The sequence below is a fragment of the Tachyglossus aculeatus genome, assembly GCF_015852505.1.
Source record: "Tachyglossus aculeatus isolate mTacAcu1 chromosome 12 unlocalized genomic scaffold, mTacAcu1.pri SUPER_6_unloc_2, whole genome shotgun sequence".
Lineage (NCBI taxonomy): Eukaryota > Metazoa > Chordata > Mammalia > Monotremata > Tachyglossidae > Tachyglossus > Tachyglossus aculeatus.
The window spans coordinates 6,440,520-6,463,177 of record NW_024044829.1 but is presented as its reverse complement, the minus strand read 5'-3'; the positions used below and the strand labels follow the sequence as shown (position 1 = coordinate 6,463,177).

The 22,658-nt window shown below is 41.6% G+C and overlaps 1 protein-coding gene and 1 pseudogene across 1 annotated transcript; both read right to left on the bottom strand.

The window, feature by feature from the left end:
• Window positions 1–300: 300 nt before the first annotated feature.
• LOC119921302 lies at window positions 301–10,860 on the bottom strand (annotated as a pseudogene).
• Window positions 10,861–20,300: 9,440 nt separating this feature from the next.
• On the bottom strand, window positions 20,301–21,230 carry LOC119921301 (olfactory receptor 4P4-like). Its single transcript, XM_038741600.1, has one exon. It carries the CDS (start codon window positions 21,228–21,230, stop codon window positions 20,301–20,303), a length of 930 nt encoding a protein of 309 aa, XP_038597528.1.
• Window positions 21,231–22,658: the final 1,428 nt, after the last annotated feature.

Genomic DNA, 22,658 nt, shown 5'->3' with positions numbered 1-22,658 from the left:
AATCAGAGAATCTGATCAGAGATCAGAGAATGAAAAATGTCTAGAAGACATTCCCTATACTCATCATCAGGACATCACGGATGAGTCAGATCAGCACCTAGACCAAGACACCAGTTTTCGCTCCAGGATTCTTCTCAGGGCATTTTTTACCTCCCGGTTCCTCAGGCTATAGATCAGAGGGCTCAACATGGAGATCATGGACACCACTGATTCCCGATCCAGCACTGAGCTGGAGCTGGGGAGCAAGTACACGAAGATCAGCATCCTGTACAATAGAACGACGGCTGCCAGGTGGGAGGTTCAGGTAGACAAGGCTTTGTATCTGCCCTCGGCCGAGTGGATCCTTAGGATGGTCACAAGGATGAGCAAGGAAGAGAAGAAGATGGTCAAAAGCGAGACTACCAATTCCAAACTCCCTAGGGCAAAAATCAGGATTTCGATGACTCGGTGTCAGAGCAGGAGAGGGCTAATAGAGGAGGGATATCACAGAAGTAATGGCGGATGATGTTGGAGTGGCAGAAGGATAGCTGGAAGATAAAGCTGGTGTGAATCAGAGAGCTCAGGCTCCCTCCTAAAAAGGAACCCGCCACCGGTAGGAAGCATATCTTCCTCGACACCATCGCTGGGTAAAGCAGAGGGTTGCGGATGGCGATGTAATGGTCATAAACCATGACGGCCAGGAGCAGGATATCCACTGTGGTGAAAATGATGAAGAATCAAAACTGGGTAGCACATCGAATGAGTGAAATGGTTTTCTTTTCACTAAGAACTTCACCAGCATCTTGGGGGCGATGGTCAAAGAGTAGCAGGCATCCACACAGGTTAAGTTACTGAGGAAGAAGTACATTGAGGTGTGGAGTTGGGATTCCACTCTGACTAATCCCGTCATCCCCAGATTCCCCATTAATGTGATGAGATTAATGCCGAGAAATAGCACAGAAAGTATTCTGTTCAGCATCAGGGAATCGGTGAATCCCATAAGAATGAACTCCCTCAGAACTGTGTAATTGTCCTCAGCCATTCAGAAGCTGCGATCTGTTGGAACAAATCTAAAGGTAATAATAATAATTATGGCAATTGTTGAGCGCTTAATATATACCAAGCTCTGTTCTAAGAGCTGGGGTAGATGCAGGGTAATCAGGTTGTCCCATGTTGGGCTCACAGTTTTAATCCCTATTTTACAGATGAAATAACAGGCACAAAGAAGGTTAGTGACTTGCCCAAGGTCACACAGCAGAAGATTGCCACCCAGTGGAAACATATTATATTGTTATGCTGTACTCTCCCAAGTGCTTAATACAGTGCCCTGCTCACAGTAAGCGCTCAATAAATTCCATTCATTAATCGAAATAGAAATTGAGATTCTAGAAAGGTGAAAAAGGAGGAATGCCCCAAGGAAAAATAAAAAGAAGTGACAAAACTTCATTTTTATTCATTCGAGATGGGTAGTGCATACAGAGGACCTGGGTTCTAATTCTGACTCTGCCATCTGACTGCTGTATGACCTTGGATAAGTCACTTAATCAATCAATCAATCAATCAATCGTATTTATTGAGCGCTTACTATGTGCAGAGCACTGTACTAAGCGCTTGGGAAGTACAAATTGGCAACACATAGAGACAGTCCCTACCCAACAGTGGGCTCACAGTCTAAAAGGGGGAGACAGAGAACAAAACCAAACATACCAACAAAATAAAATAAATAGGATAGAAATGTACAAGTAGAATAAATAAATAAATAAATGAATAAATAGAGTAATAAATATGTGCAACCATATATACATATATACAGGTGCTGTGGGGAAGGGAAGGAGGTAAGATGGGGGGATGGAGAGGGGGACGAGGGGGAGAGGAAGGAAGGGGCTCAGTCTGGGAAGGCCTCCTGGAGGAGGTGAGCTCTCAGCAGGGCCTTGAAGGGAGGAAGAGAGCTAGCTTGGTGGAGGGGCAGAGGGAGGGCATTCCAGGCTCGGGGGATGACGTGGGCTGGGGGTCGATGGCGGGAGAGGCGAGAACGAGGTACAGTGAGGAGATTAGCGGTGGAGGAGTGGAGGGGGCAGGCTGGGCAGTAGAAGGAGAGAAGGGAGGTGAGGTAGGAGGGGGTGAGGTGATGGAGAGCCTTGAAGCCCAGGGTGAGGAGTTTCTGCCTGATGCGCAGATTGATTGGTAGCCATTGGAGGTTTTTGAGGAGGGGAGTGATATGCCCAGAGCGTTTCTGGACAAAGATAATCCGGGCAGCAGCATGAAGTATGGATTGAAGTGGAGAGAGACACGAGGATGGGAGATCAAAGAGAAGGCTGGTGCAGTAGTCCAGACGGGATAGGATGAGAGCTTGAATGAGCAGGGTAGCGGTTTGGATGGAGAGGGAAGGGCGGATCTTGGCAATGTTGTGGAGCTGAGACCAGCAGGTTTTGGTGACGGCTTGGATGTGAGGGGTGAACTTAACTTAACTTCTGGGTCACAGTTACCTCATCTGTAAAATGGAGATTAAGACTCTAAGCTCCACGTAGGACATGGATTGTGTTCAATCTGATTAGCTTCTATCTACTCCAGCGCTTAGTATAGTGCCTGGCAGATAGTGAGAGCTTAATAAATTCCATAAATAAAACAATTATAAAATGTCTAATTCAATGATTCAATAATTACAGATCATTTACTATTGAGCACTTGAGAGAGTGCAGTACAAAAGAGTTGGTAGTTACCTTCCCTTCCCATTACAAGCTTGCAATCTAGTGTCTCTGTCCCTGCTTATTCTAGAAACAAGCAACCGCCTAGAAATTAGCTTTTCACTATAAAATAGACAAGCATTATGACCTAGTGGAAGGACCACTGGCTAGGAGCTGAGAAATTGACTTCTAATTCCATCTCTTCCACTTTCTGCTGTGCGACCTTGGGTGAGTCACTTAACTTCTCTGCCTCACTTTCCTCAACTGTAAAATGGGAATTCAATGCTTAGACTAAGAGCGCCATGTGGGACAGGGACTGTGTTTGACCTGATTACCTTGTATCTACCCCAGGGCTTAGTACAGTGTTTGATACATGATAAGTGCTAACGAATACATAAAGAGGTACAAATGTAGAAATTTATATACTATGTTTTTCTTGACAGTGATCCATGATCGTTTCTCTACTTCTATTATCAATTCTGATCAAATTCGGAAAATCAGGTTGCCTGATTTGGGTTTCTAAATCAATGCTCATTAGCCTTTCTCCTTCAAGGAAGCAGTGTTGCCTAGTGGAAAGAGCATGGGCTGGAAGTCAGAAGGAGCTAGGTTCTAATTCTATCTCCTCCACTTGTCTGCTGGGTGACCTTGAACAAATCATTTAATTTATATGTGCCTCATTTACCTCATCTGTGAAACAGGGAAAAAGATTATGAGTCCCACCTGAACTGTGCTCAGTTTGATGAGTTTGTATATACCCCAGTGCTTAGTACATTGTCTGTCACATAGTAAGCTCCTATCAAATACAAAAAAGGAAGACGATTCAGCTGTATTTCACAAAAGAGGGGTGGCAAATTTATTACAGAACATTAGCCTTAAGTCTCATTATGACTGTTCTACTTTTCTTTGGCCCCACAAGCCAATGGCACTTTCTTTAAGTCTGGAAAATTTCTTTTAGGGAACTGATTCGATTATAGTATGTCAACAACCTCTATTGAGCAACAAATGGGCATAGGTGTTCAAAGGTAATCAGAGAGGTATTCCAAAAGACATTCAAGGCATGGTTCCTGCCCTTGAGAAACTGTCTTCCGATAGTTTTTTGTTGTTGTTTTTTAATGTAACTGGACATATTTGAAACAGAACATAGAAGTGTCTTTCTTTTGAGTACCAAAATTGGTTTGCCAGTTAAGATGTGAGGACTTGACAGGTTCAGTTTGAATTTTAACTTGGAAAATATTTCTGCAAGAGCCCTTCAGTTTTCTGACCTGTCACTTATATATGATTTTAGGAAACCTTCCAAAAATAATTGATTCTAAATAATGCCAAGATTCATTATACAATGTATGATGTGGCTTATAGGCATTTTTCCAAAGTTTTTATACACATCCCCTCACCCATAATGAATTTGCAACTGACAGCACTGAACCTAAAGCTACATTCAGGAGCATCTAAGACCCATTGCACATGATTTCAGTTTGCCAACTGATTAAGGGGATGAGTCACTATTAGCATTGAAAATGGCGTCCCCTATTACTTCAGTGGAAAGACTGTCTTGTCTCTTTCACTAAAAAAATATTTCTTTCCTTAAGAAATATTTGAGGATTCCTCTGTTCATTCCATATAGAGGTCTCACCTAATTCTTTCAAGGTTTTGTCACCTCATTTTTCAGATCCTCTTCACTTAAATAAGGCTATGTCACTAAATCTTCCAAATTGCCAAATGACAGAGAGTGATAGCAATATTTCAGTGATTTGAAATCGTGAATTTCACAATTAATTGTTTCATTTAAATGGACAATATTGGACTTATAAATGTATTTTGTGCCTGAATCCCTGATGTTTGTGTCAGTTTAGTTTTCACTTGCAGGTCCTGTCGGCTTGGAATGTATCTACCAACTCAGTTCTTTCTCAAGCACTTAGTTAAATGCTCTGCACACAGTAAGCAAGGAGTAAATGTTCATTCATTCATTCATTCAATCATATGTATTGAGCGCTTACTGTGTGCAGAGCACTGTACTAAGCGCTTGGGAAGTAAAAGTTGGCAACATATAGAGATGGTCCCTACCCAACAGCGGGCTCACAGTCTAGAAGGAGGAGACAACAAAACAAAACATATTAACAAAAAAAATAAATAGAATAAGTATGTACAAATAAAATAAATAAATAAATAAATAAATAGAGTAATAAATACGTACAAACATATATACATACATACAGGTTCTGTGGGGAGGGGAAGGCGGTAAGGCGGGGGGATGGGGAGGGAGAGAAGGGGGAGAGGAAGGAGGGGGCTCAGTCTGGGAAGGCCTCCTGGAGGAGGTGAGCTCTCAGTAGGGCTTTGAAGGGAGGAAGAGTGCTAGTTTGGCGGATGTGCGGAGGGAGGGCATTTCAGGCCAGGGGCTGGGGTCGATGGGGGGACAGGCGAGAATGAGGCACAGTGAGGAGATTAGTGGCAGAGGAGTGGAGGGTGCGGGCTGGGCTGTAGAAGGAGTGAAGGGAGGTGAGGTAGGAGGGGGCGAGGTGGTGGACAGCCTTGAAGCCGAGGGTGAGCAGTTTTTTCCCGATGTGTAGGTTGATTGATAGCCACTGGAGATTTTTAAGGAGGTGAGTAATGTGTCCAGAGCATTTCTGCCCAAAGACGATCGAGTCAGCGGCGTCAAAAAATACTTTTTGATTGATTGATAGCCTGAATTGCTATTACCTCTTCCGTCTTTCTGACTTTAGGAAGTTAGGTAGCAGTAGGATCATCAAGCACATGCATCTGACCAGAAGTAAGAAAACACTGAAACTTTTTAAAGAATTCTAGTTTGTTTTTTGTTCGTGGCTTTTTCAGCAATAAATGAATGGGACTCAAACTCAAAATTTGAGAAACTTTATTAAGGTTAAGGTATTTAAATAGTAAAATCATTTTGAAAGTAGGGGGTGTGCGAATACCATCTTTCTATCAAATCCTCTTTGGAGTCAACATTGGAATCTGCATAGGTTCTCATATCAACCAATAGTATTTAGTGAGTGCTTACCATCTTAAGCACTTGGGAGAGTGCAAACAAAGTTGGTAAACATGTTCCCTGCCCACAGTGAGCTAACGTGCTACTAGAACTGTATAATTAGGACTACCCAGTCAAGAAGGCTATGGATAAAATCTGCTTACCTGTCCACCCTGGCATTGAATCCTTTCCTAACCATTTGAGTAGCTAAGAATTTATTGTTTCAAAAAACCCCTCCAAATACCTACTGGTGCTGAATTGCTACCTGGAGAATTATCCACAGAATCCTTTTAATGTCTCTAGTGAAAAGGACCGCAAAATTTACCTACTCCTATTAATCCCTCAGGATTCTTTGGTCTCAGCCCCATCACCTTGCCTGACAAATCCATTCTTAACCTGGACTTTTGGGTATTTCTCTCCCTGCTTCAGTGTAGGAATAATAATGCGAATCCATGTACCTACCACAGCATCTCAATCTAGTCTGAGTTTCTAATTATATGAAAAGCATATAACATAGAAGCAGTGTTGCCTAGTGGGTAGAGCACAGGCCTGGAAGTCAGAAGGATCTGGGTTCTAATCCCAGCTTCACTACCTGTCTGCTGTGTGACCTGGGGCAGTCACTTAAATTCTCTGTGGCTCAGTTACCTCATCTGTAAAATGGGGATTAAGGCTGTGAGCCTCATGAGGGACGGGGATGGTGTTCAACATGATTAACCTGTATCTAATCCAGTGCTTAGTACAGTGCCTGGCACATACTGAGAGCTTAACAAATACTATAAAAAGCCCCATGGCTCAGTGGAAAGAGCCCAGGCTTGGGAGTCAGAGGTCATGGGTTCTAATCTCAACTCCACCAGTTCTCAGATGTGTGACTTTGGGCAAGTCACTTCACTTCTATGGACCTCAGTTACCCCACCAGTAAAATGAGGATGAGGCCTGTCAGCCCTACTTGGGACACCCTGATTACCTTGTAACCTCCTCAGCGCTTAGAACAGTGATTTGCACATAGTAATTGCTTAATAAATACCATTATTATTATTATTATTATTCATTTGAGACAATTGGGACAAAATGTCCGTCCGTTTTACTCTAAAAGTATTGAGCTTTTCGAATTTCCTCGACTTGGTCATCTGTGATCAATTGACCTATTAATCCATAAATATTCGAAACGCACTGTAACAAGGAAAATGTTAAATAAAATAGCAGTTACAAAAATGCAAAGACATTTTCACCTCATATTTTTTTCCTCAACCATCATATTTCCCATACAAGTTATTGTACTCTCCCAAGCTCTTAGTACAGTGTCCTGCACACAGAAGCACTCAGTAAATACCCTTGATAGGTCTGACAAAAGGTAGAGAAGAGTAGGAGGTTTCTTGTTACTTGTTTTTGCTCAATGTAAGTCCACAATGATAGGGCATGCTACATTGTCATTTCCATTATATACTTGCATCAGGAAAAGGAGTCCAAGCTGTAGAGCAGGAAGTAATATTGTTCCCTCTCAGGATAATCTGTTCCCTAATTAATAACGAGGTCACATGGATCTAGGCAGGGAGGAATTCTGGTTAGAAGTGGTAGAGCTTTCATGGATCACAGTTTCCCTAGGGCATTTTTCCAACCACCTTGCCATACTTACCTGGAAATGGGGTGACACATTTTTGTATTAGCCAAAAGTTGGAGGCCGCTTTGGGGGACAGCATAGAATCTTCTAGAACACCCTTCTCCAAAGGACTTACTCCATCTCAAATCTCGCTGTGGCAAACCTATTGAGAGAATGAAATATTTTCACAATATCTGGGTACATCCATATAGCATCATTTGTATATTCCTTTGAACATTCAGAGAATTATCATGGCCTAATGGATTGAGCACAGGCCTGGGAGTCAGAAGGACCTGGATTCGATTCCTAGCTCTGAAATTTGTCAAGGCCGGATGACTTTGGGCAAATCACTTCATTTTCTCTGTTCCTCAGTTACCACATCTGTAAAAGGGGTATTAAGACTGTGAGCCCTATCCAACCATATCTTAGTACCGTACCTGGAACGTAGTGAGTGCTTAACAAATGCCATAAAAACAACCCACAAAAACCAAAATTCAATATATTTACATTCAATTTCTTTTGAATCTCCATCTCCTCCATTAGAGTGTTAGCTCCACGTGGACGGGTACTTTGCCTTGTGTTTCTGGTATGCTTTCCCAAGGGCTTAGTACAGTGCATTGTCCTCAGTAGGCTCTTAATAAATACCATTATTACTCCTACTAAAAATAATTATAACAACAACATTTATAATAATAATAATTGTGACATTCATCAAGTACTCACTACATATTAGGCGCAGTACTAAGTGCTGGCGTAACTATAAGATACTATAAATATCTTATATGTAAATATAAGATAATCAGGTTGGACACAGTCCCTGTCCTACATGGGGATCACAGCCTAAGTAGGAGGGAGTACAGGCACTGAATCCCCATTTTGCAGGTGAAGATACTGAGGCACAGACACACTAAGTGACTTGGCCTGGCTCATAGAGCAGGCAAGTGGCACAGCCAGGATTAGAACCCATGTTCTCTGATTCCCAGGCCCATATTCTTCCCACTAGATCATGCTGCTTTTCCAAGTGAGAGTGAGGGCAGTCAACTTTCATCCTAATCTAAATATGTATAGTAACTATAGATAGAAAACCATATACTTAAACTAGTATAGTATACTATAGTATGCTAGTATTGAATACTATAGTATACAATATAGCATACTAGTAAAGTATAGTAAATCTATAGTAACTGACCAACTCTCTATGTAGTTATAAGACGCGATCCTACTAGAGGAGGCCCACACAGCTTTTGAAGCAGTTTTCAGACCATTATATGAGCCATAGCCAAGTGGAAAAAGGTGGTCCTGAACACAGAGATCCTGAAACACAATCAGCAACAAAGCTCATCATCAGGAAAATTATTTATTGATTGTATATTCTGCAGAGAGTGCTGAAGTAGACAAATGGGGATATGGCAAAAGTGACTAAGCACTGGCCTAACTTTAAGGAGTTCACAGTCTGGTAGAGAAAGCCAGAATAAAAATAACAGTGCCACATTATAAATTCAACTCTAATCAATGCAAGACACACATTTCACCTAGTGAAGCCCTTCAGTGGAGCAATTTGAGACTATCCCCTTTTCTCAACTGGCATTTCTATTATCGCAGTATAGTGCATGGTAGAGAATCCCAACTTAAAAATGTTTATGAGCTTTCTGCCCCTGCAGGGAGTTAGGGTTTGAGTAAGAGAATTAACATTCAGGAAGACATTAGGTTAAGGCAGGTATCTGCTCCAGTCCTATTGTGAAACATATTACTTTATGTTTCTTTATTACTATATTACTAATAAAGTAATAAATATATTACTTTATTAATGGGTAAGCCTTTTGAAATGGGGTTTGTTAGGGAAGATAATTTTCTGAGCAGTAAAGCATTTCTGAAGGTGAAGACAATTAATTTAGGTAACGTTCTTCCTCCTGAGCAGAAAATTCAGTCATTCAGTCGTCTTTACTGAGCACTACCTGTGTGCAGAGCACTGTACTAAGTGCTTGGGAGAGTACAACATAACAATATAGTCCAATCATACCACCATAGCATCAAAGTAGAATTTCCCCAAGTGAATGAGAATCACACAGAATATAACACACAACAGATAACAATCCAAGATATTAATCGCATTCCCCAAGTCAATCAATAGATGGTATTTATTCATTCATTCAATCGTATTTATTGAGTGCTTACTGTGTGCAATGCACTGTATTAAGCCCTTGAGAGAGTACAACAAAGTTGATGGACATGTTCACCTCCCACAAAGAGCCTACGGTCTAAAGAGGGAGGCAAATCCACTTTCACTTCTCATTAAGGATTAATAAAAAGCAAATCAGTCATATATGGAATACACGGAGTCTGGGGACCTTGTTTCCATTGAGTATTGTCGATTCAGCATGCTGGACATTGAAGGGATGGCTCATCTTGTTAATTAGGTTCAGTCAGAATTTGCTTTCCCTTCCTCGGAGTGGACTCCCAGTGAAGGAATGTCGCTAATTAAGTTTACCTTCTGAAGACACCTTTCTACACCAGACCTTTTTCGTGGCATTTTTCACCTCTGTGGTTCTCAGGGGGTAAATTAAAGGATTGAACAGGGGCGGGATGATTGTGTAAAAGAGGGAAAACATCTTTTCCTCAGAGTAGCTGGAGGGAGGGCCGCAGGTAGGTGAAGATGGAAGGCATGAAGAATAAGATGACCACTGCGATGTGAGACCTGCAGGTGGAGAGGGCTTTGCGGTGCCCTTCTGCTGAATGGGTTTTTGGGGAAAACAATGTGATGACATAGGAAACCAACAAGATGATAAAAGTGACCAATGGCACCACCCCCGAATTTGCCACAAGCAGGGCACCCACAAGGTAGGTATCCATGCAGGCGACTTTCAGCAAGGGAGAGATTTCACAGAAGTAGTGATCACCCTCATTAAGACCGCAGAAGAGCAACTGGAAAACGATGAACAATCAGGGAAATGTGTGGATGGAACCACCCACCCAGGAAACCAAGATCAGGAGTTTACATTTTTTCCTACTCATGATGACCACATAGTGTAGAGGTCTGCAGTTGGCCACATATCAGTCAAAGGCCACTGTCAGAAGAATGAAGACCTGGATGCACATAAAGAAGGGCGTGCTTAAGAGTTGCAACGTGTCATTGTCGAAAGTAATGACTTTTGTTTGAACGAGTAAGTCCTGGATCAGTATGGGGGTAACGGTAGAAGTATAGCACACGTCTATAGAAGACAAGTGTGCCAGGAAATAATACATATGTTCTAATTCCAGCTCCACCACTTGTCAGCTGTGTGATTTTGGGCAAGTCACAACTTCTCTGTGCCTCATTTACCTCATCTATAAAATAGGGATTAAGATAGTGAGTCTCACGCAGGAAAACCTGATCACCTTGTATCACCCCAGCGCTTAGAGCAGTGCTTTCAACATAGGAAGCACTTAACAAATACCATCATGATGATGATGATATGTTGGTTGATAAGATGGCTGCACCTAACGGTGATGAGAATGAGAAGATTTCCCATTAACAGTACAATGCAACAGAACAAAAACAGCACAAAGCAAAATATATGAACGTTCTGATCTTGCGAAAGTCCCAGGAGAATGAATTCTGTGATGTTTTTCTTATTTCCCATTCAGTTTTCCAGGTGGTGAAAACACACCAAGAGCTTTGTGCCTGAAATGATTAAAAACATGATTTATTGAGATTTAACTATATTGATCCAAGAGCCCAACCTCTTTAAGCATTAATTTGGTTGATCAGTAAAAAGAGTTGAAGGGCTCTGAAATACAAACTCCAGATTCTGATTCCCTCAAGAGTTTCCTCTACCCTTCCCAAAATCCGTATTCATTAGGGTTGTTGGAGGATACCTGAAAAAAGTGAGAAAGTAATGACTGTGGGTACAGAGTTGCCTTGAGAAAAGGTTTAATTTATTTTGAACATCTCCATCCAGGTGAATATTCACAATTATGTCTCCCCTTTCCCAGGTATTGTATCTGGAAAGATTATCTCTCTGACAGAGGTGATCAGTGTAGTCGATCGGAATTGTAAAAGCTCTGTTTTCAACCAAAGTCTTATTAAACCTTGATTATTATGGTATTTTCCATTGGGGCCATCTTGAAATTAAGTAATTTAGATACATAGAATTAATATGAAGAGAGAGAGGCAGAAAGACAGAGAGGGGTGCATATCCTTCGACTTGTCTAAGTTTTTACAACTGACAGAAGATAGTAGATGCTTCCTAATTTTGATTCAGCTGAATGCACTTGATTTCTTCCATTGCTATTTCAATTCAGGTTTCTTCCATCTTCTCTGAGAAAAGCACTGTGGTAACTACCACCTACCCTCCCTCCCCCGTGGGTCCCTGCTCCCAGCCTGATCTGTGCACCAGGATACAAGCGACTCCTGCATTCTCTCAGATCCCTCCATCACTACTGGGAAAAGCACATGGTAACTGCCACCTTCCCTCCCTCCACCGAGGGTCCTTACTCTCAGCATTATCTCCTCGCACCAGGATGGGGATAAAAGCATCCCCTGCTCGCATCCCATTCCTCCATTGCCACAGAGAAAAGCTTCCAGGGTAACTGTTCCTTTCCCTTCCACCATCCAGGATCCCGACTCCTGGCATATTCCATACACACCGGGCCATGGTTAAAAGCTGTTCCTTCCATCGCCTCCGAGACTTGGAGATTATTTTGTTTATCCTTTTATGTTGTGTTTTAATGTATCTTAACTCCTGGTGTTTCTGTCTCCAATCCCTTCTCCCCATTTAAACTGTTAACAATAATAATAATGATAATAATGTTGATATTTCTTAAGCACTTACTATGTGCCAAACCGTCTTTAAAGCACTGGGGTAGATACAACCTAATCAGGTTGTCCCACGTGGGGCTCGCACTCTTCATCCCCCTTTTACAGATGAAGTAACTAAGGCACAGAGAAATTAAGTGACTTGCCCAAGGTCACACAGCTGACAAGTAGCAGAGCCAGGATTAGATCCTACAACCTCTGACTTCCAAGCCTGGGCTCTGTGAGGCCCACGAGGGACAGGCACTATGTCTAATTTCCACCGGTTTTTTCTTTCCCTGCCCTCAGTCCAGGGCTGTGTACACAATAAGCACTTAATAAATATTTTAATCTACTAGAATTCTTTAGAGTGTTTCTCAGGGGTTGGATGTCGCGGTTTCCACATTGGATGATGTTATTGGGAGGTATCAAACTCAGGTGCTATACAGGGAAATTATAAAATATTTTTTTCACATACAACACCCACCTACAAAAACTAGATATAGAAAAAGATAGTCAGCCAGTGCTAAGCTTATCCCCTTAGTTACAACCCAGAAATGATTGGAGGGGAGCACAGAACAACCTACTCCAAATTGCAACCTCCCCGGATGACCTCAAGGAACAGGGGGGAGGTCACCACTGTGAAAAAATTGAGAACACAATGCACCTCAACTGAGAAAAAAATGCCTTCTAATGTGGAGCAGCTTGGTCTAGTGGATAAAGCACAGTCCTGGAACTCAGTTGACCCTAGTTCAAATTCTGGCCCTATCACTTGTCTGTTCTATGGCCTTGGGTAAGTCACTTAACTGCTCTGTGCCTCAGTTTCTTCATCTTTAAAATGGGAATTCAATGCCTGTTCACCCTCCTACCAAAACTGTAGTCTTATGGGATAGAGTTACTATGTTTGACATGACGATTTAGTATCTACCCCATCACATAAAATAGTGCTTGACACATGGAAGCTCACTATGGGATGAGAATGTATTTATTTATTGTTATATAGAACTCTCTGAAATATCTACAATTCTATTTATCTACTTTGATGCTACTGATGCCTGTCTACTTGTTTTGTATTGTTGTCTGCCTCCCCCACCGTTGTTGGGAAGGGATTGTCTCTATCTGTTGCAAAATTGTACTTTCCAAGCGCTTAGTACAGTGCTCTGCACAAATTATGCACTCAATAATATTTATCTATTTTGATGTTATTGATGTTATTCTTTTGTTGTCTGTCTCCCCCTTCTAGACTGTGAGCCCATTGTTGGGTAGGGATTGTCACTGTTGCCAAGTTGTACTTTCCAAGCGCTTAGTACAGTGCTCTGCACACAGTAAACGCTCAATACATATGATTGAATGAATAAATGTGATTGAACGAATTAATGAATGAATATAGTACAGTGCTTTGTATACAGTAAGCGCTCAATAAATATGATTGAATGAATGACTAGCAAGCACTTCCAGGGTTTAGAACAGTGCTTGGCACATAGCGCTTAACAAATACCATCATTATTATTAATAAATGCCATAATAACAATCAAGAGTGGGGAGGGAAATAGCTGATACTGGAGGATTTCTAGTGAATCCAAACAAATCGAGGTGAAGTATCAGAGCTGAGGAACGAGGCAAAGAGGTTAAAGGCATAAATAAGTGCTAAGACTAAGGGAATGGATGAAAGTGGAGAATTTGAGAAATGAATAAATATCAAGAAAAGGAGAGTAACTGACAGTATCCAAAGTGCTGGGAAGCAGAGTGACTTAGTGGAAGGAGTTTGGGCCTGGGAGTCAAAAGACGTGGGTTTTAATCTCCCCTGCCACGTGACCTTGGGCAAGTCACTTAATTTCTGTTACCTCAACTGTAAAATGGGGGTTAAATCCTACTCCCTCCTACTTAGGCTGTGAGTCCCATCTGGGACAGGGACTGTGCCCAACTTGATTATTTAGCCCAGCACTTAGTATAATGCTTGGCACATAATAAATACTTGACAAGTACTATTTTTAAAAAGGGTGCTTTTTTTTCAGTTGGTCTGCCCAGTCTGCTGCTGGTGTTGGAAAGGAATCAGAGAGTAAGATCCCAGGAGACCAGCTGTGGCAAAAGAGAGCAACTAGAAAAATGGATAACTAGAAGGTTTAGGATTATAACAGCAAACACTAGAGCGGAAGCAGAAGGAGGGAAATATATGGAGGAGAAAGATGGGTATGTGAAAAAACAGGAAAGACAAGTGAAAATACTAAATACTGCGAAAACATGGGAGAAATAAGTTGAAAAGAAAGGAAAATGACTTGAAAAAAGAGAGAAGTAGAGGAAAAAGGTTAGTCAGATATACCTGAAAACAATGAAAAAATACTTGCAAAAAGTCCCCTTGACTTTGCGGAAGAAGTTTGGAAGAAGCCGGCTGTGGGCAAGGATTGTCTCTCTTTATTGCTGTGTTGTACTTTCCAAGTGCTTAGTACAGTGCTCTGCACACAGTAAGTATTCAATAAATATGAATGAATGAATTAATGAATGAATTAATGAATTAATTAATGAATTTCCCAAGTATTTGGGAAGAATGAAAAAATGCTGGAATCAAAAGAGACACACATTAAAAGGAGTCGAATAACAATGAACAAAAAATAAACTCCTGCCCAGAAATCAGAATGTGCTTTTAAAGGCAGGAAAATGTAAAATGTAAAAGATAAAAGGAGGGGAGAGGCCACTAGAAGAAAAACATGAAGAAGAACAGGGAGAACGAACAGGGTGAGAAAAGAGTATCATTTATGTAATCCAACCATAGAACGACAGAGTACGTGTGTGTGTGTGTGTGTGTGTGTGTGTGTGTGTGTTTGTAAATGCACATTCACATTTAAGCTCACATTCCATTTTAGAATACATCAATATTCCCATCCCTAAATGTTTAGAAGAGCACACTCAAGTGTTGGCTGTGTAGAGACAAATAATAGTGGAAACTGAGGTAGTGGAGAAGCAATAACATACTCATTCATTCATTCATTCAATAGCATTTATTGAGTGCTTACTGTGCGCAGAGCACTGTACTAAGCGCTTGGGAAGTACAAGTTGGTAACATATAGAGACGGTCCCTACCCAACAGTGGGCTCACAGTCTAGAAGGGGGAGACAGAGAACAAAACAAAACATATTGAGAAAATAAAATAAATAGAATAAACATGTACAAATAAAGTAAATAAATAAATAGAGCAATAAATATGTACAAACATATATACATACATACAGGTGTTGTGGGGAGGGGAAGGAGGTAAGAGAGGGGATGGGGAGGGGGAAGAAAGAGGAAGGGGAGGAAAGAGGAAAAAGGGGGAGGGAGAGGAAGGAGTGGGCTCAGTCTGGGAAGGTCTCCTGGAGGAGGTGAGCTCTCAGTAGGGCCTTGAAGGGAGGAGGAGAGCTAGCTTGGTGGATGTGGGGAGGGAGGACATTCCAGGCCGGGGGATGATGTGGGCCGGGGGTCGACGGTGGGGTAGGCAAGAACGAGGCACAGTGAGGAGATTAGCTGCAGAGGAGTGGAGGGTGTGGGCTGGGCTGTAGAAGGAAAGAAGGGAGGTGAGGTAGGAGGGAGAGAGGTGGTGGAGAGCCTTGAGAGCAATGAGAATCAGTGTAGCCTAGTGGATCGAGCACGGGCCTGGGAGTCAGAAGAACCTGGGTACTAAACCCGGTTCTCCCACTTGTTGCTGTGCGACCTTGGGAGAGTCACGTCACCTCTCTGTACCTTTGTGACATGATCTGTAAAATGGGAATTAAGACTTGTGAGCCCCATGTGGAACGGGGACTATGTTCAACCTGATTACCTAGTATTACCTAGTATTTACCCCGGTTCTTAGCACAGTGACTGGCACATGGTAAGGGCTTAAAAAATACCATAAAAAAGAAGAATGAAGGAGAGAAAAGATTTGGAAGAGGAGAAAGAGAAAGAGGAAGAGGAAGGAGAAGAGGTCCCCTATAAAATTTCCAAGGCTAGAAAAGCCTGTAAATTGGAAATTCCTTTTGAACTAAACAAGAATGACATAGAAAAGGAGAGAGATAACATATTTCCAAAATTCACTTTATCTCTAGATCAAAAAATTCCAGTGATGTAGAGTACACAGACTTCTTAATTTTTTTCCTAGGGAAAAATGTTCTAGAAAGGTTGATTTCCATGCCCCAGGCTGGGTAGTAAGGCTGGTGTGGGAAAGGGGATAAGGTTCTCCTACAGTGATGATTCTAAATTCTGCACCTGTCAGCTCTGAACAGGTATTTAGGGATGGTCGTGGTAGGGCAATTCTTTAAGCATCCACTTCCTCCTTCCTTGTCATCATCCACATGAGCAGCAATACCTGAACATTGGGTCTGAGCAGCTGTGCTGGAAAGTTCAGCCCAGGACCCTGTCAGCTGTGGCTGCTCATAAAGAGAGGCCATGTGGCACATAAAAATATTGCAACATCTGAACACAACCCGGTGTGTTTGGGGGGGTGAATGAATATAATACCTTAGTCCCACGGGCCAAAGTCTTGAAAGTCCTGTTCTGTCCTTGTAAAATTCCTTTAATGAATTGCCCCCCACTAGTCAAATATTTTCTTTTCCTTGAAATGCAGCCACTGAGGGCAGGAAAGGTGTCTGCTTATTGTTGTATTGAACTCTCTCAAGCGCTTGGTTCAATGCACTGGACACAGTAAGCACTCAATAAATACAATAGACTGACTGACTGACAGATCCATCTTACTCTAGAGCCAGCCAAGGTGCCCGTCACTTCTAAAGTACAGCAATAAACTCTTAGAAGCCAAAATGTCCTGAGCCTGCTGAGTCAATCTTTCTCATCCTCCTGAGCTCAGGAAGAACAGAAAAGCTGTTACGTGGCACCAATATCTCTGCTGAACCAGTCCAAAAAATCCTCCGGAAAATACTTAAAGGCATCTGAAGACTCAAGGAAACCAGCCTCCAAGGGACGTCATACCTGTCCTGCTATGAACTCTAGCGAATGAGACTAATGAACTTGGTATCTGTTTCATCACCTGATGAAGAAAGCTTACTTATTTTTCTTTACAGTTGCTTCCTTCTTAATTCAGATAACCAAATCTCAGCTACTTTACCTACTAAGAAATGCAGAAAAGCCAATTGAAATAATAATGGTATTTGTTAATCACGTACTATGTGCAAAGCACTATTCTAAGCTCTGGGGAGACACAAGGTGATCAAGTTGTCCCACGTGGGGCTCACAGTCTTAATCTCTATTTTACAGATGAGGGAACTGAGGCACAGAGAAGTTAAGTGATTTGCCCAAAGTCACACAGCTGACAAGTGGTGGAGCCGGGATTAGAACCCAAAATCTCTGACTTGCAAGCCCGTGCTCTTTCCACTGAGCCACGCTGCTTCAGTATGATGAGTTCTTTTCCTCATCTCCTCCAACTCACCCTCCCACTCTCTCTCTCTCTCTTTCTTAATGGTATGAGTTAATTGCTCACCATGTGCCAGACACTGTACAAAACACTGGGGTAGATAAAATATCATCAGGTAGGACACTGTCCTTGTCCCACATGGGGCTCACAGTATTAATCCCCATTTTATAGATGAGGTAACTGAGGCACAGATAAATGAAATGACTTGCCTAAAATCACACAGCAGACAAGTGGATGAGTCAGGATTAGAATCCGGGCCTGTGTTCTTTCAACTAGGTACACTTCTTCTCTTCTTTCTTCTCACTTCTAGCTACCTTCTTTTTTACACTACCTATATTGTTGCTGCTTTCTATAATCAGTTCCTTCCTCTTGCCTCATCTCAGCCTCCCCTCAGGTCCTCTTGATCTAGTGCTCCCCTAAACTCTTTGAAGAGGTTCCGGTTTGTCCTGAGAGAGCCAAACATCTCATTCACTGAACTAAAATCAGGTGCTCGGTGGCCAGGTTAACTTGAGAGATCTGATGGGCTTGGATTGTGAAACCCCTGAAGGACAGAGTCAGGGTCGAATTCCCATCTGTGGATTTTCTCCCAGAACTTAATACAGTGGCCCACACAGTGAGTGCTTAATAAATGCTGTTACTGCTACCATAAACCATTCTTTTGATTTCAAATGTTAGGGAGAGTCAGTATCTTCTTGCAAATGTATCTGTTCGGGTCTTAGTTCCTTGATAATGTTGTGTTGTTGATGACCGTGGCAGGATTCCATCAAAGAACACCCAATAAAGGCAGAGGATGTGCTTTCACATTGATTAATCTTTATAAACAAGTTCCCATATGCATGTGGCTGGTTAATTAGTGAAGCTCGAAACTTTTCTGGCCGTTTGTGGACTACCATGGGCTTGGATTGTAATAGGTTTGGAGTTTAAAGCTAAAAAGAACCATCATTTTAACCTTAACCTAAACATTAGTTATAATCTAAACCTGGGACTAGTGACACTGTATAGCGATAGAGAGAAAGAGTGAGGGAGGAAAAGGGGAAGGGAGAGAGAAAAAGAGAGGGAAGAAGGGAGAGAGAGAGAAAGAGAAAATGTATTGGTTCAAAGGCAGCACTCTCACCTATTATATTGCTACACTGTACTTTCCCAAGCTTTTATTAAAATACTCTGCACATAATAAAGGGCTCAATAAGTGTGATGAATTGATTGCTGGGTCAGAAAATATTTACATACATATATTTATTTTAGGGAAATAGTAAAGAATAAATTATCTGCTTCCAATTCTGCTCTATCAGCCTGAGAGATTAATATAGTCCCCTTTTCCTAGCAATGGGAAGTTGGATAATAATAATAATGTTAATGATAATAATATTCATTCAGTGATTCGTAGGTGTCCAGTACTTTGCTAAGTGCGGGTTAAAGACAAAATAATCAGATGGACATAGTCCCTGTTCTAGGCAGGGATCACAGCCTAGAGGGTTGGGAAATAGGTTTCTGATTCAACTTTTCAGATGAGGAAACTGAGGCAAAGAACAGTTAAGCAACTTGTGGACAGTCACACCTGGGCCTCCTAACTCTGAATCCTGTGCTTCTTTCCATTTGGCTACACAATTAGATTAATGGGTTCCAGACATGATACTTTCCACGTAATGCCTACTTCCTTTCATCCAGTGAGGGGCGAAAAATCATTCAGTCTTATGAATATTAGTGGTAAAACAGACACAGAAAGCAAGAATTAGTCCACTAACAATTTCCTTCAATATTAGTTTCCATAATGAATTCACACTGGGTTTTGCAAGCTTTAGCATATTAACAATAATACTTAATTACAGTATTTGTTTAGCACATACTCTGTGCAAGGCACTGTACCAAGCTCTGGATACTAGTCTCTTAACTTTATGGAGCCAGTGTCAGAAGTGTGAGGGTGGAATTATGGTAAATGCAGGCAGGGCTGATGTGACATATGCAGAGCAAATGAATTTTTCAGGTATGAATATTTTTGAAAGTAATTTGCAAAGGTAACTTACTGTCCCACCGAGAGGAACCATTATGCCACAAGCATGTTGAAATGAATCACACAAAACACCTGGTTTTATATTTTAATTACTAAATGATGACTATTCTAGGAGCCATTACACATGCAAATGGCTATCATGGAAAATTGTTCTCAAGAAGGACATAAAGAACTCCATGATCTTGAAGACTTTGGAAGAGGGGAATCCTTGGCAGAAGTACACCATAGAAATGTTGATAGCCATGTGATGTTAACTCTGCCACAAAGAGAGCAGGCATGCTGATGATCATTTGATCTACACAATATCAAGGATCATGTCTACCAACTCCGTGGTATTTTACTATCCCAGGCACTTAGTACAGTGCTCTGCACTGAAGGTACTCAATAAAAACCACTGATTGATTGGTACAAGAAGGAAGTCTGGGAGTACAACCTGTGGGTATGCTAATGCGGAATAATGTGTGCAGAAAACACATGCTAATGCTAATTCATTCATTCAAGAGTATTTATTGAGCCCTTACTGTATGCAAAGCACTGTACTAAGTGCTTCGGAAGTACAAATGGGCAACATATAGAGATGGTCCCTACCCAACAACGGGCTCACAGTCTAGAAGGGGGAGAAAGACAACAAAACAAAACAAGTAGATAGGTGTCAGTACCATCAGAATAAATGGAATTATAGCTATATGCACATCATCATTAATAAAATAAATATGGTTAATATGTACAAATGAAATAGAGTAATAAATGTGGACAAATATATACAAGTGCTGTGGGGAGGGGAAGGGAGTAGGGCAAAGGTGGGTGGTGATGGGGAGGAGAGGAGGAGGAGGAGAGGAGAGCTAATTCAAAATGCTATGCTAAAGTGTACAGAAAACAAGAAATGGAAGTCAATTTTATGCACTTATTTTCTTTCTGTTAACACTTTCGTACACCACACCTTTCTCATGGCATTTTTCATGTCTGTGTATCTCACTGTGTAGATGAAGGGGTTGAACATGGGGGCGATGATGGTGTAAAAGAGGGCAAACACTTTACCTTCGTTGACAGAATCGCCCAAGGGAATATAAGTCAAGATGAGGGGCAAGAAAAACATGAGTACCACGGTGATGTGTGAACCACAGGTAGAGAGAGCTTTGTGCCGACCTTCTGTGGAGTGTTTTCTCAGGACGGATAAAATGATGAGATAGGAAATGATCAAGGCAAAAAAAGTTAGTAGGGACAGAACACCCGTGCTGGCAATGATTGAGACGTTGACAAAATAGGTCTCGGTACAGACGAGCTTCAGCAGAGGAAGCACATCACAGAAATAGTGATCAATCTGATTGGGGCCACAGAAAGGTAGCTGCACCATGATGAAAATCTGCACGATCGAATGCACAAATGCCCCTACAAAAGAGGCCAAGACCAACGTGTGGCAAGTCTGCCGGCTCATAACCATCAGGTAGTGGAGAGGCTTGCAGATGGCGACGTAGCGATCGTAAGCCATGGCCACTAGGATGAATATCTTTGCATCGCTGAAGAAGTGAGCGCCAAAGAGTTGGACCATGCAGGAGTTGTAGGAGATGGTTTTTCTTTCCACCAATAGGCCCGCGATCATTTTAGGAGCAACTGTGGAGGTGAGGCAGAGGTCCATGGTGGATAAGGAACTAAGGAAAACATACATAGGCTGCTGAATAAGATGGCTGTTTCTGATGGTGGTGAGGATAAGAAAGTTGCCCAGTAAGATGGCTAAATAACAGAGTAAGAACAGCATGAAACAAGTTACCTTCCCCTTTTGGTTTAGAAGCAGACCCCCGAAGACAAACTCTGTGATGTTGTTTGAATTCTCCATCAGGTCAGCCAATGTGATGAATGTACAGCAGATGGATATTTACCTGAATCAGCCAAATTGAGAAATATCAAGCATTACTAATTTCGAAGCACTAGCTCATAAAACAGGTCCTCATTCTGAATAGGAATGGAGGGACTGTTGTACTATTAAAAATACATTAAAACATAATAATAATGACGATTATGATGATTATGAAGGGAGTGAGAAAGACACTAGGAAGTTTCCAGTGCTATACTAAACATTAGGTCGACACAAGGTAATCAAATCAGACACAGACTAGATTTGAGCAAGTTCCTTAGCTTCTCGGTGCCTCAATTTCTTCATCTGCAAAATGGGGATAAAATATCTGTACCCCCTTCCTCTTAGACTGTAGGCCTCCAGGGGATGTTTTATCTGATTGTACAGATGAAGAAATAGAGACACTGAGAAGTTAAGGAACTCACCCACAACAGTCAAAAAGCACAACTAGGACTAAAAGCCAGAGCCCTGGGCTCTTTCTACTAATTAATACCTCATCCATTAATATTTGCTGAGATCACTGTTCTAAGTGAAAGCATACTGGAAAGGTCATTGGATACCCCACAATTCACTATTTAGAAATTTACTGTAAGCAGTTCAAGATATAAATGGAGTCTATGACGTTTCTCAACCCCAATATCATTAATTATTTTTAGGATGCATTTTTTTCATTCATTCATTCATTCAATCATATTTATTGAGCGCTTACTGTGTGCAGAGCACTGTACTAAGCGCCTGGGAAGTACAAGTACAAGTTTCACCAGGTTTTACAAGTTCAACATTACTTAGTAGTAATACAGAGTTTCTTCTAGTATTTTCAAATACGAGGAGATCTGAGGTGCAGGTTGGATACCAGGACTGAAAAGAAAGAGAGTTAAAGAGAGATGCATAAGCAGTCATAAAGACAGAAAAATAGAGACAGAGATAAAGGAGGCAGGGCAGGAGAGAGCTGTCTGATAAACTTAGATTCATCTTCAGAAGAGTCCTATTAGCAAGACTTTTCAGGTAGAGCCTTACATTAATATGTTAAAAAACAACATCTTTAACAAGTGAAGAGCTGCGGGTAGAACATTCCAGGGAAGTGATCTGGGAAACGGAGTGAAGTAATGGACTGGAGGAAAGAGAGAAAGGCAGCTGGGAAATGAGTGAGGAGGGCTGGTAAAGTTGTTATCTCCGGATAAGAAAAGTGCCTAGAGCAGTGTGGTGGCCATTTAGGTAAAGAGGAAGGGGCCGGTTCTGGGAATGTTGTAGTAGTAAAACCAAAAGCAATTGGCAACAGCCTGAATATTGGGGTTGAAAGAGAGGGAGGAGTTGAAGATATTGCTTATGTGGCATTATTCTCACGAAGAGAATTCATCCAAAAAATGATTTCAGCTACTCCCTGATCGCCCCAAGCTATCTCTGTAGCCC